Source organism: Balaenoptera musculus, chromosome 21 (assembly GCF_009873245.2).
Source record: "Balaenoptera musculus isolate JJ_BM4_2016_0621 chromosome 21, mBalMus1.pri.v3, whole genome shotgun sequence".
In the NCBI taxonomy this organism is placed as follows: Eukaryota; Metazoa; Chordata; class Mammalia; order Artiodactyla; family Balaenopteridae; genus Balaenoptera; species Balaenoptera musculus.
In genome coordinates this window covers 23,785,283-23,805,488 of record NC_045805.1, presented here as the reverse complement: position 1 = coordinate 23,805,488, position 20,206 = coordinate 23,785,283, and the positions used below count along the sequence as shown (strand labels likewise).

Below are 20,206 nucleotides of genomic sequence, written 5' to 3'. Positions count from 1 at the left end.
CACTGTTCTCCTGTTTGTTTCTTATACCTCACCAGAGATTTCTTTTCAGACTCTTTCTAGGAACTTCTGCTCAAGGTTCAAATGTTAGTGTTCTCTTAATTTGGTCCTGGGCCTCCATCTTTGCTATATCTAAATTCTCTCCCTATGAATTGTATCTCTTCCTGTGGCATTAAACACTGTCTTCTTTTTGATAGCATAACTACCAGGTTTACCTTGGCTTTAAAATTCAGACTTGTATATCCAAGTGTCTATTTGACATGTCTACCTGGATTCCTAAAAGTCACCTCAAACCTAACATGTAGAGACCAGAATTCTCTATTATCTTTATTCCGGTTCCACTTGGTCCCACTCCAAGCCACCACTGTTATGCCTCCTCTTGTTCCACTCTTCCCCAAACTTACTTTGCTTCAGTTGCCCTGGCTTTGTTTGCCTCCCTCAACCCGTAAGTTTTGTTTTATTCATTGCTGTATCCCCAGTGCCTAGAACAGTGCCTGGCAGGTACTGTTAGGTACTGTTAGGTGCTAAATAGATAAAGGTGTTAATCAAATTAGTGAATGATGTTCCTCAAAACAGAAACTTAGGGCTTTTGCATCCACTGTTCCCCAGGCGGTGAAGGCTCTCCCCCGATCTTTGTATTTTCTCATCATTCAGGTCTCAAAGCTTCAAAATCAGTTCCTCAGCAAGGCCCTCCCTGAAGTTGGCTCCTAGTCTCTACTGTATCACCCTGTTTTATTTTCATCAATGCACTTATCACTATTATCTTTGTTTATTAATTTATTATTTAATTTTGTTTGTCTTAGTTCTCATCAGTGTAAGCTCCATGAGTACAGGGACCTTGTCTGCACTCCAAGCTGAAAACAGCGCCAGACACATACTAGGCGTTCAACCTATATTTGTTGAATGAATGAATGAATATAGGAGAGAAATTGAGGACTGTCAGACCTCAAAGATAATGCCTATGCACTCTTAACTGTTTTCCCTGGCTGGTTCTTTATTTAGATGGTAGTTTCTCCTCCGGATATCTTGTAAATTCCCACTGTCTCCACGTGGAAGGAAATATGTAAAGGTTCTGAGCGTCTCCGTGCTGCCTCTCTCAAATCCACTCTGTATTTAGCAAACTAATGGAACACAAATCATGCGCCAGACGCTGTGCTAGTTGCTGAAGACGTGAAGCTGAGTAAGGCACAGTAGCGTCCCTCGGGAAGGTTATTAAGGTTTTGTAAATAACGTGACTACACTTAGATTTTGCGTTGTGATGGTTTCAGTCTTCGCGCTGAACCGTCAGGAGGGCGGCCCTAGGCCCCGCCCACAGCCTCTGCGTCCCGCCCTTGGCTCCGCCCTCAACGGAGGCACCCCGCCCTCGACTCCGCCCGCAGCCGCGCTGGGCTCCAGGGGCGGGGACAGCAGCGACCACTCCAGTTCCCCCAAGCGCTGCTGCTGTAGTAACGTCAGACTGGCGCACGGATGTTCCCTGCGGTAGGGGCTCTGCGTTAGACCTTCCTTTCTCCGCGGCGGAAGCTGCCGGCGTCGGTGCTTAGCGGTGCGCGGCCTTCCGCAGCCAGGGTTCCGGCCCGCGAGCTCCCGGCAGCCGCGCTCCATCTTCACCGAGCGCCATGGTGGCGGCCGGCGGGCCGGAAGCGGCTGGACGCTGCGCTCTGTTCAGCCTCCTTTTGCTTCTGCTGATCGCAGGCTCTGCCCGGGGCTGGCACGACCCTGGTGAGTGCTGCCTTCACTCCCCCCTTCCTGCTGCCTTCAGGCAGCGCTAAGAGGCTCCACCATTTCTGTTCGCCGCCCCTTGAGCCCTTCTACCCTAATTCCTCATTTCCATCCTCTTCGCTGTTCATCTGTGCCCTTGCCTGACCTCTTTGCTCTTCGCAGACGTCCTCCTGGACGAGTGTGGACTGTTGGGGAGTGGGCAGGGCGGGACTACTCTAGTGTTGTTAACGTTCCCTTCTCCCTTGCTTGGACTCCCAGAATTTGCCCACCTTCTTTCTCGGGCTACAGTCCTCATTCCCTGGGTCTGGCCGGAAAGCTCGACCCTCACCTGCGCATCTTGCTTTGTTGTCAAAACTGTCTGATGTCATCGTCGCTGACTGTTGTCATGGCTGCCTGTTGCTGTACCTGGCAGTTACCATGGCACCGGCAGTCCTTGAGTCACAGTGGACAGGGCTGCAAACCTTGGAGGTAGGTTAGCAGAATCATAGACTGTACTATTTATGTGAGCACAACTCACGCTGCTTATTCTGACCATTACAGTGACGTACATTGCGTTACACCGGCTTTTCCTGTTGAATTAAAAAAAATTTTTTTTTGTGATGGTACACGATAAGTGATTTCTAGGAAAAAAAGTTCTTTTATATCACTATGTTATTAGAATTGTCTAACGAATTTTTATGGGATCGAGAATATTCCATGTAATTAATACATATGTGTGTGTATATATATGTATACATACATACATACAGTTTTCCATTTAATAAATGATGCATGCTGTTAAGTTGGAGTGATGTAAAAAATGACTTTCAAACAATGAAAACATCATTTTTGTTTTGGGGAGTAAAGATGTTAAAGCATGGAAGGTGTACCCATATTGCAGTCGTGATTTGGTGATAGGAAATGCCTGTGTTTTTGAACTTAAGCAACAGATTTATTTCTGTTGCTTCTTATTTTTATTCTTAAATGCTAAAATGAGAGAGAAGGTGCTATTTGTAAGTACTTGATTTTGCGTACTCCTTTGATGTGGATGTTTTATTACTAATTAATAAAAAGCCAAGTTGGATTTAAATGTCTGTACATTTTCCTTATGTATTTCTAGAAAGTTTTATATAGAGAGGAGACTTTGATCAGAATTACAATTTAAAAACTGGATTAAAACATTAGTTGAACCCTCAATCAATTCTTGAATAAAAAAAGGAGGCTTACAGATGAAGAGTCAGGGGAATAAAAAAACAGAGCCAAATTTAAATTAATGATGAACATTTTCCTGGTAGCTCTTTGCGTACCTACTCTATAAAACTATTGTTCTGGAACAAAAGGCACCAAAATATTTTGCAGAGTAAACACAATCAAACTACATGGCCTTAAATTTCTTTTGAGGAACTATTTTATGAAGGCATTTTATTGAGTTAGTTTTTATCAAGTAGTTTTATCAAGCAGTAGTCAGTCCCTCATTTGTCTTTTGTTTGACTTTGGTTGTACTCACTTTGTCTTTAGCTAACATAAAGCAAAAATTTGTCCAGAAAAAAAAAAAAAATTGTGCCAGTTCTAAAGAGCTTACCTAAAAATTTTCACAATTCTTTATTGAGCTACTTTGTACTTGTCACTCTTCTGGGTGTTGGGAATATTGCAGTGAACGAAACAGTGTTTCGCCCTGGAGTTTACACCTATTGAGGAGAAATAGAAAATAAACAAATCAGGTAAATAGCATGTCATATTGTGAATAGTGGTTTGGACATTGATAAAACAGGGAAAGGAGGGCAGGGTGTGCAGGCAGAAGCAGGGATTTTCAAAATATACATTAGTCAGGGAAGAAGTCACTGTTAAGGTGACATTTGATGAGAACCCTGAAGGGACGGGTCTGCTATGACCTGTATTCTATCCTATTCTATTCTATTCTATATTTTTTTTAATATGATCTGTATTTTAAAGGCACATTCTGTCTGCTCTGTGGAAAACAGACTGTGGGAGCGAGAGTGGGTGGGGGGAAGCTGGGAGGCCAGTGAAGGGACTGCTTGTGCAGTAAGTGTCGAGAGTGGTGATGGTTGGCGGCGGTGGGGGGAAAGCAGTGCAGTTGGTGAGAGTGGTGGGCTTCTCAGCTGTTCTGAAGGTGGAGCTGACATGATACTCTGAGGGATTAGATACAGGGGTTAGAGGAGGAGAGAAGACAAAGATAACGCCAAGGTTTTGGGTCTGAGTGACTAGAAGGATGGAATTACCGTTTCCTGAGATGTGGGATTGTGGGAGAATCAGGCTTGGGGGAGTTTGGTTTTGTTCATCTTAAGTTTGAGACCTGCAAGTGGATTTCGATTTGTGAGTCTGGACTTCAGGGAACTCTGTGTCACCCTTGACTGATGTACTAGTGGAGTAAGGTTGTGAGCATTTTGTTCTTAGACCTTGTCTTAGTTCGAGCTGCTATCACAAAATACCACAGACTGGGTGGTAAGCAGCATTTATTCCTCGCATTTTGAGGCTGGGAAGTCTTAAGATCAAGGTGCGAGCATGTTTGGTGTCTGGAGAGGGCCCTCTTCCTGCTCTGCAGATGACTGTCTTCTTGTTATGTTCTCACATAACAAGAGCAGGGGTGGGGCAGGGTGGGGGTAGGTGGGGTGAGTGGGTGGATGGGGGCCCTGGTCTCTTCCTCTTCCTACACGGGCACTAATCCCTTCACTGGGGCTCCATCCTCAGAAGCTCATCTAAAACTAATCACCTCCCAAAGGCCCTGCCTCCAAATGCCATCACACTGGGGATTAAGGCTTCAACATATGTATTCTGGGTGACACAAAACATAGCAACCTTTAGGATCTCTAGGGAAGAAAGATGCTGTAGAGGCATGGTAATGATAACACATAGGTATATGGCTCCTTAAACATTCTCAGTAATATTTATCATACTTGATCACCTATTATGTGTCAAGTACTCTGCCACATAATTTTAGTAAATCATATCTAAACTTCACAACCAGTTTTAAGGTTGATATCGTTTTAACTTTACAGGTAATTTCTATACAGATAAATTGACTTGGCTGAAGTCATACAGCAAGTTGGTGGTGAGAATTTAGTTCAGTGTTCTTTGCATTATCTCAGCCCTGCTACAACAAATTCAAGTTGTTATTATTCCCATTATTTAGTTTAATAATATTCTGATTTTTTAAACCATTGAACATTTTCATTGTTATAATTTTTTATTTATTAGGAGGTAGGTTGAGTTTAATATAGCATATTTTATTTTAGTATAGTTCTTGGAAATTTAGATATTTGGATCATGTGGAATTAAATTTTTATATAGCTTTAGGTGGATTTTATTCTAGCTGTGTAGTCAGTTATGACAAAACCATTTATTAAAGAAGACATCCTTTTTCCACTAAATTGAAAAGCCCGCTTTTGCTGGTTGGAGAAGAGTTTCCTTTCATTTAAGGAGTAGTCTCTCAGAATCACTATTCTGTACAGTATTACTGAGATCCCACTTGAGGCTACTGCAACTCGTTGTAACTCAGACCCAGTTTACTCTACTTTTTAAATTACTTGTGGGTTTGAGATGCATCATTTGTCTTTCCTCACACAGGCTAAGCAGGGCAGAAAGAGTTGTGCAGAATATTGAGTTTTGTCAACGGTAAAGGATGCTATTGTGCTTCGTTTTATAAATAAAATATGGTGATGCTTGATAAAAAAAAAAACACCTAGAAAACAAAAACCCACTTTATCTTGTATTGAATTTCCACATATATCTGGATTTATTTCTAGACTTTCTTTTGTTTCACAGTTCACTTGTCTGTTTCTGTTACTATTCCATACTATTTTGATTATTTTATAGTAAGCTTTATTATTTGGTAAAACAATGCATTCTTTTTTTTTAAATTGATGTATTGTTGACTTGCAATATTAGTGTCACGTTTACAACATAGCAATTTAATATTTTTATAGATTATACTCCATTTAAAGTTATTACAAAATAATGGCTCTATTTCCTTGTGCTGTACAATATATCCTTTTTGCTTATTTAAGCAATGTATTCTTTTTCAGAAATTTTTTTGGCTGTTTATAGACATTAATTTTTCCATAAGCCTTTAACATAATTTCTTTCTAGTTCCAAAAAAACCCAGTAGGGACTTCCCTGGTGGCACAGTGGTTAAGAATCCGCCCACGAATGCAGGGGACACGGGTTCGAGCCCTGGTCCGGGAAGATCCCGCATGCCGCGGAGCAACTAAGCCCGTGCGCCACAACTACTGAGCCTGTGCTCTAGAGCCCGTGAGCCACAACTACTGAGCCCACATGCCACAACTACTGAAGCCCATGCGCCTAGAGCCCGTGCTCCGCAACAAGAGAAGCCACCGCAATGAGGAGCCCGCGCACCGCAATGAAGAGTAGCCCCCGCTCGCCGCAACTAGAGAAAGCTCACGCACAGCAACGAAGACCCAACGGAGCCAAAAATAAATAAAAAAAAAAAAAAAGCAAAAAACAAAAAAGCTCAGTTGGGCTTCTGGTTGGAAGGGCATTAAATTTATTTAGGTTCTGTTATATATATATATTTCTTATATAGATCACATATTGACCCTAAGTTTATTTCTAGATACTTTATGGATGTATGTAGTTTGTCACTAATTTGAGATAGACTTTACATTTTCTTTTGTAATCGGACATTACAATTATAGAAAAAGCTTTTGCCTTTGGGTAATTGATAAAATATCCAGCCGTTTTGTCAAATTCTCTTAATATAGCAGGGTTGTCTTTTGGGAAGTTCTCTTGGATTTTGTAGGTCCAACAACTCTAAATAAAATGTTTATTTCTACTACTCTTTGTACCAAGCGTGACAGACATTGTTGGATGATTACTCAGAAGCTGTTCTCTACTTTCTTCTCCTTGTGTTCCTCCACATAGATGCTGGAAAAGCCAAATACTCATTTTATTAGAATCCCTTGACACTAAGTCATTCTCGTCAGTCTACTGGAGGAATTCTGGGGAAAATGTTTTAAGTTTTGATGGAAAGTCATTAATCTTATATTCTCTGTTTTCTTTCAACTCTCTCTTTTTTAAAATGTTGATATATTTTAATGTAAGTTACAGGCATCATGATAGGCCATAACTAAATCCTTCAGTATAAGCCTTTTTTTAATGAACTTTTCCCCACCTAGTAAAAATAACATTACATCTAACAAAATTGACCCTAATTTCTTAATATCAACTAATTACTTATTCCATAGCCAGATATCACAGTTGTCCCTAAAATGTCTGAACTAGTTTGTTCAAACCAGGGCCCAGTCCAGGACCAGGCATTGCATCTGACTGAATTATCCCTTAAGTCTTTTGAAAATGTAGAATGTTCTCTTTTTTTCATGCTACTGCTTTGCTGAAGGGATTGGGCCAGTTGTCCTTTAGAATATCGTACGTTCTGGATTCTGTTTTCTCATGACATTGTTTTAGCTTTCTTTTTTCTTCCCTGTATTTCTAGTAAACTGAATGCTAGGTCCAAAGGATTGATTAGGTTCATATTAAATACTTCTGGGGATTACATCATAGGAGATGGTGTAATATCGATCTTTATACCATTAGCAGTGCTAAGTTTGACTAGTGGATTACAGTGGCTTATTTCTCCCCAGTGAAGTTACACTTTTCCCCTTTTATGACTAGAAAGCACTCCGTGTAATGTTACTTGGCACCATACCAATATCCATTCACTTAATGATTTTAAAACTAATTAATCCTTTTCTGAATCTGTTTCTTTAGGGGTTGGAAGATGATGATTTTTCTAATTCTGTCACTTCTTCTGCATTTATTGATTGATATTCTTCAGTAAAGTTGAGATTTTCCTTATCAACTGAGGCTATTTCAGATTATGGTTCTGGCTGGAAATTCAGGATAAACATTTAATTTAAAATTGTTAATTGCTAGTTTTCAAACTAAGGAGGCAATTGGTAGCCACTTTAAGTATAGACAAGTGAGTTTTTGGCTTTCCCTTTGAGTATTATTATGGATTCTTGGGTTTTCATAGGTTGAACATGATTTGCCAAGTATAGTCACTATCTTGCTGGTCAGTCTTGCTTTTGGTGTCTTAAGATCTTTCCCATCCCAGGACCATAAACATATTCTTTCTTTTTGTGCTTTCTTCTAGTATTTTTAACTTGTTGTTTGTTTTATGGTAAGTGTTTAACCATCAGGGATTAATTTTTATACATTGTACACATGATCAATTTTCCTAATCCTGTGTTACTGTTTACATTATTATAGATTTAATTACAGATATGTTTTGATTGCTGTCACCCAATTTTCCTTTCTTTGTTATTGGTTTTCAGCTGTCTTTTTACTATTTTATATGTTATTATATTACTTTATATTATTATATTTCTAGTTTTATTGTATTTTGGTGAGAGAAGGGTGACCAGTAAGTCTCAGCTTAGTCAAATATATTAAGCTCTTTTTTTTGGTAAATAAATATAAATAAGATCTGTATTTGCTGACATGAGGGAATATCCTTGATGTCTGATTAAGTGCAAAAGCATGTGAAGAGTAATATGCACTGTATGATTCGATTTTATAAAAATACACTAACAAAAATCAAAACAACTCTTGTATATGTATCTGTTTGTGTGAGCAAGAAAAAGGTAATGACCAGGCTGCTAATTTTGGTTATCACAGAAATGTGAAATTGGAGGAAGAATGGATTTCTCTTTTTAAAAGGAAAAAGTGTTACTTTTACATTTAAAAAAATTGTGAAATATGTATATGTATATGTATGTATATGTGTATGTATATATGTATGTGTATATATATATATGAATGAAAAGAGCTGGGGAGACCATCTAGGGATGTAGCTTCTTCTCAAGCAGCTTTCACCTTGTAGTGCTTGCTTTAGTCAGCTCCAATTCAAGAGCTGCCATTTCCTGTTGCTTTTAGGGATTCCATTATGTGTGTCAGGTTGGTTCTCAGTTTTCCCACCTGCTGGTCTGGCACTTGACTTACATTTAGGACTAGTCACCTAACTATTGGTCCATCTGCTTTCATCTTCCAAAATTCTGTTACCATCTCCTTTTCTGTTTTGCCTGACCTTGTTTGTTCACATCAGCAAAACAATTCATTTATTGTACTTTCAGTGGAATTTGAGAGGCAGCAAATTTTGCTAATTTGACAGGTTGAATATAGGGAATTGGGTGCTAACAAAATGGTGGAAAGTCATGTCTGCTACATCTGCAGCAGTGAACACTGGATGGCTCACATCAAGCCTCTCGGCATCCACGACGCTAATTACGGAGCACTGGCCAGTGTCAGGAAAACCCCGAGCCCCCATGACTGCCTGCTAACCTGAGCACAGTCTGAGTCTAAGCTCTGGTCTCCAGATCTCGCTTAAGTCCCTCCGGTTGACAGAACCGAAATCACGTTTGGGATTTGTAGCTGCAAGAGGTTTTAGGAGTCTTTTAGCTTTGCAAGAAGTCATACTAGTTTGAGGGCAAAATGGATGTTGAGTGAACCAATCCATGGTATCTTCCATCATAATCTGAGAACGATAAGTAGGAAGACTATTCATTTTCCAATAACACTTCAAAATTCATTTATGTATTGATACATCAATGCCGGCAGTAATTTCCTTGTTTTGACTTCTTTTTAAATATGCTTTGTCAATATGATTTTTAATTTGTGAAATAGTTTAACTTTTTAATTTTTAAAATTGTGAAATATTTAAAATATTTAAACCCACAGAAGTACACAATGAAAACCCATGTACTCACCACCCAGTTTTATTGAATCTTTACATTGTACTATATTTGCAAGCAAACCTCCCCCCTGCAAAGTAATAAAACATTAGGGATAGAGAGCGAAAGTCTCTGCTCTCCCTCTCACCTCAGAGGTGCTCTGAACTTGGTGTTTAGTCATTCCTATGCATGTTTTCATACTACTGGTATATACACGTATAGACCTTAACAATATGTAGTACTGTTTTGCCAGTTTTCGAGGCTTATGTAAAGCTATCCTACTAAACATTCTACAACTTGCATTTTGCTTAAAATGTTTTTACTATTTCTATTCTGATACATGAATTCTAGTTCACTCATTTTAACTGCTATAGAATATTCCACTTTGTGAATAGGCCAAAATTTTATTAAACCATTCATCTGTTGACAGACATTTAAGTCATTAAATGTGCTTCAGGAACATTCATGTATATGTTTTGCTATTTTAATTAACCATTGATATTATTGTCGATTGTCATACAGTAGTACAACGTTTCAGGTAAATGAACTTTTGGTTCTGATTTTGCAAAAATTATGTAGAACTTACGATATAGAAGCAGTTTAGGGGACATCAATCCTGAAATGAAGGGAGACCTTAAAGGAGTGACTTTCTGACTTTTGTGCAAAGGGCCTGAAGGTTGTTGCGATGGCTTTCGGATTTGGGAAACTGTTCCATCTTCTCTTCCTTAGTCATCCTCAAAAGGCAAGAAAGACCCTTACTTTTGAAAGTATTTTCGATGACAAGAGTTTTACTAGAATGAATCTTTCTATATGACAAGATATTTACCATCTGTTTATCTGTGTTCTTACTGTTTCAGACAGAATATTGTTGCGGGATATAAAAGCTCTTACCCTCCACTATGACCGCTATACTACTTCCCGTAGGTTGGATCCGATTCCACAGTTGAAATGTGTTGGAGGCACAGCTGGATGTGATTCTTATACCCCCAAAGTCATACAGTGTCAGAACAAAGGCTGGGATGGTTATGATGTACAGGTAATACTCTTTATGTTGATGGCAGTCTAAATGGAATCCTTTTCAGTGAAGTGTTTATTGAGACATTATTCAGTATTTTGGGGAAGTACATATAGAAAATCTCAGGTTACCTAAAATATATAAATATAAATCAATGATTCGGTCTCTGGAAGAAACATCCTCTGAAAGAAATGAACTGATTTTAAAGCCTGGAAATATTCATTGTAATCTTTATACCAAAACTTTCTTATAAGACATTAGTAAATTTTCAAAACTTTTCATATACTTGGGGGTGGGGGGTAGGGGATTTCTTTTGGTTGTCATTTCTCTGTCATTCCTCAAAGAATACCAACCTATCCTTAAAAAATAAAGTTAAGATGATAAGGAATTGTGGATTGTAAGTGGGGGTGGGGTTCATGTGTCCCTGTTGTGCTTCAAATGCCTGATTTTAAAGTTGTTTTAGAACTGAGGGTGGTTACTTATGAATGAAAGCATTTCAGTGGGCTTTATTGTCTTCAGGTCTTTGGCATTTTGTACTTAGGATAGACCACCTCCTTGAAGTTCCAAAATTTATTACCCTTTAGAAATGGAATAGATTTTAAGTGAATTCAGTTTAAATCAATACTTATAGATTTCTACTTTGTATTCTGCCTGCTTTCAGAAAGGATTTAAGATGGTTGGTCATTCGGCCAGAAACTTGCTTTGACAGTTTTCCCTTCCATCAGAGTGAGATTCTTGTTTGATACAACCTTTGTGCCTAGTGTATGCAGTTCCGGGAGAGAGTTCATATTTGCTTGGTGATATGTATTTCACAACATTTTTTCCTAGTCTTGCTAACCGAATCACAGAATCTTCAGGTTAAAGCTGAAATTACTTTTAATTTTATATTACTTTTCAGTCTTGATGGAAAGAAGATACTAACGGCAAAGTCATTCATTAAACATATATTAAACAGTATTATACAAAAATGAATGATGGAGTCACAACCCTCAAGAAACTCTCTTCCTAGGAGAAAAGATAAGACAAGCACTCACATTACATCTAGGTGCCAACAAAGTATTGTAAAGTCACGTCCAGTTGGAGGGATTGGAAAGACTTAAAGAAGAAAGTATTATATGTACTGTGTTAGTAAGGAAGGATAACATTTTTAGAGCTGAAGAGATAGAGAAGGGAATGAATGGCATGAGCAAGGAAGTATAGAGGACGTCATACATTGACTTATGTTTAGTAGCAGGAGAGAGCTTCTTCTAATTCCAAGAGTATAAATATAATAATTAGAAGCCACTTTTAATATATGCTATTAAGGAAATGACAATTAACATGAAATACCGATAGAGATTGAGTTTGTTTTATTTACCTAAATCAACAAGCTTATAAATCTTCCTCCAAATAAAATTATTTAAAAAATGGAATAGTGTAGAACAACAACAACAAAATAGAAAAATTGTATATTATCCAAATTAAAAACTTCTGGGCTTCAACAGACACCATCAAGAAACCGAAAAGGACACACACAATAGGAGAAAGCTTTTGCAGTCATATATCTGATTGGGGACTTGTGTCCAGGGTATATGAAGAACTGTTACAACTCAGTAAGAAGACATATAACCAAATTTAACAGTGGGTAAGGCATCTGACTAGACATTTCTCCAAAGAAGATATGCAGTTGGCCAATAAACATGTGAAAAAATGTTCAGCATCATTAGCTGAAAAAGTGTGCAGCATCAGGGGAATACAAGTCAAAACCACAGGAAGATACCAGTTCCTAGCCAACAGGATGCCTGTAGTCAGAAAGGCGTAGTAGCAGGTGTTGGTGAGGATGTGGAGAGACCCTCATACACTGCTGTTAGGGATGTGAAATGGCGCAGCCACCTTGGAAAACGGGCAGTTTCTCAAAGGTTTAAACATAGAGTTACTGAATGCCTAGTCATTCCACTCGTAGGTGTGTACCCAAGAGACTTGAAAATGTGTGTCTGCACAGAAACATACTAAACGTTGTAACAGCATTATTCATAAAAGGCAAAAAGTAGAAACAACCCAAGCGTCCATCACTGATGAATGAAGAAACAAAATGTGGTATATCTATACGATGGAATATTATTTAGCCATAAAAAGGAATGAAGTGCTGATTTATGCTACAACGTGTGTGAACCTTGAAAATGTTCTGCCAAGTGAAAGAAGCCAGTCACGTAGGACCACGTATTGTATGATTCCGTTTACATGAAATGTCCAGAGTAGGGGAATCCTTGCAGACAGATTGGTGGTTGCTTAGAGCTAGGAGACTTGGGGGGAAACAGGGAGTGACTGCTAAGGGAGATGAGATTTCTTTTGGGGGCAATGAAAATATTCTGAAATTGATTGTGATGATGGTTGCACAGCTCTGTGAATATACTAAAAACCATTGAAATGGGTGAATGTCTAGTATGTGAATTATATCTGAATAAAGCTGATACAGTGTACCTGAAGTTTGAAAGAGGAAGATAATTTGTCCAAAAAAGAGAAAAGCAATGGAACCAATCAGATCTATCTTGGCTTATATCTTTTTTAATGTTGTTAGAGAAGCATATTACCTACTCAGCTCAAAATAGTTATAGAATTCAAACTAGACCTGGGCTTTTTTTTTAAGCTGGAAAATTTTGAGGCTAGCATAGATTCTTTTTGCAGTTTTTCTAAATGTCTTTTTAAAAAAACTTAAGAAAATTACTTATTGGATTGGACCTTGGGAAAGGTAGTCCATGGTTTTTATAGAATTTGTGTAGGAAGTTTTTCTCAGAAGGTTATATCAATAGCTAGCAGATATTCATATATGATGCTGATATTTGAGCCTTAATGTTGAAAAAACCCCTATTTTTAAAGAAAGCATCTTCAACATTAGTTAAAAAGTTGACATTTTAAAAATTTGCTTAAAATTAATAAATTAGGGAATGCTTAATATGTACAAAAGAATTCTTTACATCTATATGTAAGGAATAAAGAATAGTAATAAAATGAGCACTCATGTACCCACCACCTAGCTTAAGTAGAACGTTAATATCACCAGTATCTTGGAAGCCCCTGGTTTGCCCTCCCCCAACACAGAAATACTCGTCCTGAATTTTGATTATCATTCCCTTGCTTCATTTTGCTGTTTTATGACAGCTATTTAGCGCAAATAATGTATATTAAATGAAAAAAATATCTTTTGGTTCTAATAACCTGTTTCTACTTTTCTTCACAGTGGGAATGTAAGACCGATTTAGATATCGCGTACAAATTTGGAAAAACTGTGGTGAGCTGTGAAGGCTATGAATCCTCTGAAGACCAGTATGTACTGAGAGGTTCCTGTGGCTTGGAGTATCACTTAGATTACACGGAACTTGGCCTGAAGAAATTGAGGGAGTCTGGAAAAAGCCATGGCTTTAACTCTTTCTCTGATTATTATAATAAGTTCTACTCCCGAGAATCTTGTAGCATCAGTGGAGTGCTTACCATCGTGGTGCTACTTGCTCTTGCCTTTGGAGTTTATAAATTCTTCCTTAGTGATGGTCATGATTCTCCTCCACCATATTCTGAGTATCCTCCACATTCCCATCGTTATCAGAGATTCACCAACTCTGCAGGACCCTCTCCTGCAGGCTTTAAGTCTGAGTTCACAGGTATGTTTTCCTAGGCAATGGCGGTAAGTAGGGTAGAAGTCAGGTAGTGAATCCTGTGCTGGTTTCTGATATAGAAAATGGTTGCATTGGGAAACCAAAGCAGATTGGTCTTATTTTTTTTACTTTCGACTTCTTTTACCTCTTCTGTTCTGTTTCTCTGTAAGGTTAATTGTGATTACTATTTTAAGGATGCATGATTAAATTGCAAATCATCTCAATCAAACTTGATCAGATGTGGTAATAAGCATTTACCTTGAACTCTGTCTCACACCATACACAAAATTTTATTCACCGAGTATTACAGAGCTCAACATAAAAGTAAAACAATTAAGTTTCCAGAAGAAAACATAGGAAAATATTTGTCAGGGTAGGCAAAACTTACTTAGAATGCAAAAAATACCAGCCAAAAAGAACAGAGGGATAAATTAGACTTTATTTAAATTAAGAATGTCTAGTCATCAAAGACAACATTAAGAGAGTGAAAAGGCAAGCCACAGACTGGGAGAAGGTATTTGTAAAACATTTTTTCAACAAAGCACGTGTATCTACAGTACATAAAGAACTCCCACAAATCTGAGAAAAGACAGACAACCTAATTTAAAAAATGGACAGAGGATTTGAGCAGCCATTTTATAGTAAAAGAAGATACTCAGATGTCCAATAAAAATTTGAAAAGGTGCTCAGCATCATTAGTCTTCAGGAAAATGCAGATTAAAACCTGAGTTCTTAATTAACCACCATTTAATCATCTTAATGGCTAACATTAAAAAGACAGAGTACCAAGTAATGGCAAGGATGTAGTTAACTGGAACTTGCTGGAAGGAGTTAAAAGGATAAAACACTTTGGAAAACTGTCAGTATCTACTGAAACTAGACATATGCCATCCAGTGACCCAGCAATTTCATTCCTAGATGCATACCTAAGAGAAATGAATGCATGTGTGTACAAAAAAGATCTGCACAAGAAATGTTCACAGCAGCTGTATTCACAGCAGCCAAAAACTGGAAATAGAATGTCCGTAAACATTAGAATGAGACAAATTGTTTTTTTTTCACACATTGGACTACTATACATAAATTTAGAAAAAACAAAAACAAAACTGATATATGCAGTGGTGGAGGTCGACTCTCATGGACATAATGATACGCCAGAAGAGTACCTCCGTATGATTCTATTTATAAAAAGTTCAAGAATGGGTAAAACCAAAGTGTGGTGAGAAAAGTCAGAGTCGGCTTCTCTCTGACATGGGTGGGCATCTATTGGGAGTTGTCGTGGGGGAGTCTCTGGGTGCTAGAAAGGTTTTACTGATGTGGGTAGTGATTACATGCATGGGTACATACATACAGATTTATTATGCTGTACATGTGGGATAAGCACACTTCCCTTTATGTATATGATACAGCAGTTTAAGAAAAACTTCCTCTGAGCAGAAGATTTTTTTTTTTTTTTGGTCCCTTTTAAGACCCGACTTCCCAACTAACAAATATCCTCCACTTGGATTCCTCCATTAGACACTCAGGTACAGCTCTCAACCTGGAGCTTCTAGACATGTCCACACAGTAGAAAGGAAGTAGCTCTGACACGTGGGGTCATCTTCTAGTAGCTGATCTGGAGCAGGGCAGATGTGACCTTACAGGAAGAAACCACCCTCCCCTGCCCTAAAAACATATCCCTCCTTTTCCTTGTGTGTGGGAAAGGCAGGTGCTCCTTAGTTATAAACCAGTATTTTTTAAATACACTTTCTGAATACAACTTGTTTATAAGTTGAAGTATTATTATTATTTTTTATTTTTATTCTTTTTAAAAATAAATTTATTTTATTTATTTATTTTTGGCTGCATTGGGTCTTCGTTGCTGTGTGCGGGCTTTCTCTAGTTGCAGGGAGCGGGGGCTACTCTTCGTTGCGGTGCGCGGGCTTCTCATTGTGGTGGCTTCTCTTGTTGTGGAGCACAGGCTCTAGGCGTGCGGGCTTCAGTAGTTGCAGCATGCAGGCTCAGTAGCTGTTGCTCGCGGGCTCAGTAGTTGTGGCTCACGGGCTCAGTAGTTGTGGCTTGCGGGCTCTAGAGCACAGTCTCAGTAGTTGTGGTGCACAGGCTTAGTTGCTCTGTGGCATGTGGGATCTTCCTGGACCAGGGCTGGAACCTGGGTCCCCTGCATTGGCAGGCGTATTCTTAACCACTGCGCCACCAGGGAAGTCCCCTGAGTATTATTATTAAAGCATACAGATGAAACAATTGAAATGTCATATTATCTTTAGTTCTGTAGGCTATGGTTTAAGAGAGGATGCATAATCATTTTTGTTTTTAGGACCGCATGGTGCAACTTCTGGTTTTGGCAGTGCTTTCACTGGACAACAAGGACATGAAAATTCAGGACCAGGGTTCTGGACTGGCTTGGGAACTGGAGGAATATTAGGATATTTGTTTGGCAGCAATAGGTAGGCTTTGCATTTATCTCACCTGCTCTTTAATTCAGCCTTTCTTTAGAGACTTCTTTGTTTTGCTTACATTGACTGGATTTGTTTTGTTAAGGAGAATAAATTATGGTGACATTACCCTATCAAATCAGATTCTCTGGGGATGGGGAAGGAATGCCATCTGTGCTTTGATCAATATTATATGTGTTGTTTTCTTTCACATGTCATGCTTATAGATATGAGTTAGAAGAAAGACTGTTGACTCGACATCTGAGAAGGCAGGAAAGAACACAACATTTGGGGCACAGTTGGCATTCTGGTTTGGTTGGAGAATGATAGAAGCAAGGGTGGAAAGAGCTTGCGACCAGATTTTGGAATGTCTTCAGTTTAAATAGTGGTTTAAGTTTAGATTGTATTTGAATGCGAATTCAGAAAGAAAGAACCTTTATTGCCTGTCATTTTCTTTCCTCACAGCAATGACCATAAGAATGGCAGAAATATAAAACAGTGTTTATTTTATGTTAATCATAATATACCGGAACACTGAGGAAAAAACACTTGATACAAATTGTTTTCTGATGGTTTAGGAATAGGAGGGTATTTAAAAATAATAGTCACAAGAAAAATGCCTGACACACTTTTGTCTTTATAGAGCAGCAACACCCTTTTCTGACTCGTGGTACTACCCATCCTACCCTCCCTCATACTCCAGCACGTGGAATAGTCGTGCCTACTCACCACTTCGTGGAGACCCAGGAAGCTATTCAGCGTGTTCAAGCTCAGAGCCAAGAACCAGAACAGCATCAGGTGAGAGCAAAAAATCAAGAAGTTCCTATTCAGTAAAGTACAGAAACAATTTGGAACTTAGATGATTAACTATACATTTAGCAGTCATGGTTTTATGTGGTATACCCACCAGAAATATTAGTTGCACAATTAACTGACATTAAAATATAATTCAGATCCATTCTTTCCTCCCACTTCTGTTCTTTAAAACTCAAACAGAAATTTGGTTTAGACTCATGTCTGTCACTAACCAAGGTTTTAACTTAAACCTTCCTGGACGTTGGTTTCCATGTATGTTTAATTCTGGTTAATCTCTAGGGGTCCTTTAAGCTCTAAAATGGGAATTTTCTAGGTAGAAGGTTGAACTTTTCAATTTGGTAAAACTCAATAAAAATGTATTGAGCCATTCTTTAAATCATTGTCAAAAATATGTTTATTACAATGGCTAAGAGGAAATTTTGTAAAGAAGCAGAGATATAATATAAAAAAACAAATTATTTGGAGTTAAATATCTAGCTAATTAGCAGAGAATTGGAGGTAGTGGATAATGAGGTGGTGATAGATAGCTGCGGGTTGGATTTGTCTTCTTCAGCAGAGGGAAGAAGTTATAGAACAATGAATAATTCTTGAAATTGACAGAAAATATATTTAAATATGTTTAAAAATGTCAGAGTGGAATTCTCATAGTGCTGGTGTGAATGAATTGATATGATCACTTTGAAAAGCTGTTAGGCATTACCTACTAAAACTGAACATAAGCATACTTAAGATCCAGCAGTTTCACAAATACGTAGTAACAGAAGTGCGTACACTTTTACACTTAAAGATAAGTACAAGGATGTTTGTAGCATCCTTATTCATAATAGCCTTCAACTGGAAGAAATCCATGTATCTTCCAGCAGTAAAATGGATGAATAAATTGAGTTATATTCATACAGTGGAATACTGTGCAACAGTGAGAATAAGAAAATAGTTGTATGTGATAATGTGGATAGATTTATCAGATGTAAAGAAAGAAGCCAGACACACAAGAATATGTACAATATGATTGCAACATTCATGTTTTATCAATATACATGTTTAAAAACAAGCAAAACTAATCTGTGGTGATAGATGTTAAGATAGTGGTTGCTTTGGGGGAGAAAAAGAGGTGGTAATGATTGACAAGATATATAAAAATGTAACTACGTAGGACATAATGTGACAAAAGAAAACTCATTCTCAGTGGAAACAAGAATTGTAAGAAACAGTATATATCAACTAGAAATGTATGGGACTTACGTGAAGAAAATCATAAGACATTACCAAATAACCTACAGGAAGATCTGAGAAAAACTGAGTTTCCAGATGGGAACACTTGTGGTCTTGTAACCTGTCTGTTAGCATGTTTGCGTCTTGGGGGAGCTGGGGATGCCTAAGTAACCTTTACCATCAAAAGTCCGTGACCCTCCCCCATGTTACTTCTATTTACCGCTGGAGTCGTGAGAGGTAGCAGGGCCTGGCTTAGGCTCCACTGGCCTCTCTGCTGTTTGGCTCAGACTTTGGGTCTTGCCTGTACCATGCTGGCCCCAGCACGGAACACATCTTTGGTTTCCTGACTAAAAGTTATTCCCAGCAAGCGTGTGTGTGTTTAGCAGACTTGATGCTGATTGGATGGCTGGAAGGGCTGTTGTGGGGAGTTGATGCACTGAGTCCTGCAGCCCTGGTCCGCAAGCTCATTCTCTCCTTCTTCCCTCGAGTCTCGTACCATTTGCTAACAATAAACGTGTATTACTGTTGTAATTTTATAAGCAATTCTAATGCATTTAAAAAAACTAATATAAAATTTATTCTTCTCATTCTAGGATACGGTGGTACCAGAAGACGATAAGAAAGTAAAAAGTTGGGGTCAAACATTGGATGCAAAACTTCTGATTTTTCATTACTTTCTCTTATAAAACGTGCCCCTTGCTAACAACTAGGGAAAGGGAATATGCAAAAGTTCTGTGGTGTTTTGTCCTGTATAGCTTTTTGTATTCTGTTATTTGAGGCTAAGAGTTGACATAGGACAAAATGCTTATGTAGAGAATCGTATGTTTGTGTAACACGCAGATGTATATTATAGTTTTTGAAAGTGATGACTGCTGTAGAATGCTGAGAATGTATTGTGTGATTTCTAACACCTGTGATGCCATAAGAAGCATTAAGAATGAAGGCTTTATACCAATAGACACTGAGTACAGAAACTTTCAGTCTTAGGTGGTTTTAGTTGTTGATTCATTACATTATAGAAGCGATAATAATCTATTTGGTATGTGTTATTGGGTGTTTGCTGTTCTTCAAACATTTAAACCAAACTTTGGACTACTAATTATACTTCCCTGTGTGTTTTGATCACTTCTGAGCTCAGGAGCTTTGAACCTGTCTGTGGTGTGTGGGGTTCTGGTAAGTGAGAACTACCTTTTTAGGAAAAGGTAGAAAATAAGTATCTAGAAGGTTGTTGTGAATGGCAGTGTGCTGACAAAAATGCTTGAAGCCTCCATATTCATTTTTTTAAGAAGTAAAGTTCAAATGCTTCAGCAAAGGTTTTCTAATAACAGAAGCATGTAGTTCTCTGTGGAATCTCAGCTGTTGTAGCAGTCTGTGTCAATCTTACATTAAAATGACAGAAAAAATAAAAACAAACAAAGGGTTTTATTCTTTCTTTCTACCAGCCTTGACACAAATTCGTGTGACTTTTTTACCTTTTTTTCCCAAAGGAAAGGGGGTTCATGCAGAAGTTCTCTCTCCCTAAACAGTAATTTCCTGTGGTAGTCTTGCCTTAGCTACTGGTCACACAAAAAGCCAAATTCAGGAATTCCAAGTTATACTCATTAAACTTCATTATTTTGCTAGGAAAGACAAGAACAGATTTGTGTTGTTATTATCACTACATATACTACTAATTCTTTTTATTTATTTATTTTCTTTTAT

General features: G+C 38.1%; 1 protein-coding gene across 1 annotated transcript; it reads left to right on the top strand.

Moving 5' to 3' along the window:
• The first annotated feature begins 1,387 nt into the window (after nt 1-1,387).
• Nucleotides 1,388-19,914, top strand: SARAF (store-operated calcium entry associated regulatory factor). Its single transcript, XM_036838917.1, has 6 exons — nt 1,388-1,716; nt 10,259-10,437; nt 13,634-14,051; nt 16,360-16,489; nt 17,121-17,275; nt 19,099-19,914. Exons 1-6 carry the CDS (start codon nt 1,614-1,616, stop codon nt 19,122-19,124), a joined length of 1,011 nt encoding a protein of 336 aa, XP_036694812.1. The 5' UTR covers nt 1,388-1,613; the 3' UTR covers nt 19,125-19,914.
• The last annotated feature ends 292 nt before the right edge of the window (nt 19,915-20,206 follow it).

Bases quoted from the DNA above. Each gene is read 5' to 3' on its own strand.
- SARAF (XM_036838917.1), top strand. From the start codon at position 1,614: ATGGTGGCGGCCGGCGGGCCGGAAGCGGCTGGACGCTGCGCTCTGTTC. The intron at 1,717-10,258 runs GTGAGTGCTGCC...TTACTGTTTCAG, and splicing joins CCGGGGCTGGCACGACCCTG to ACAGAATATTGTTGCGGGAT. The intron at 16,490-17,120 runs GTAGGCTTTGCA...TTGTCTTTATAG, and splicing joins TATTTGTTTGGCAGCAATAG to AGCAGCAACACCCTTTTCTG.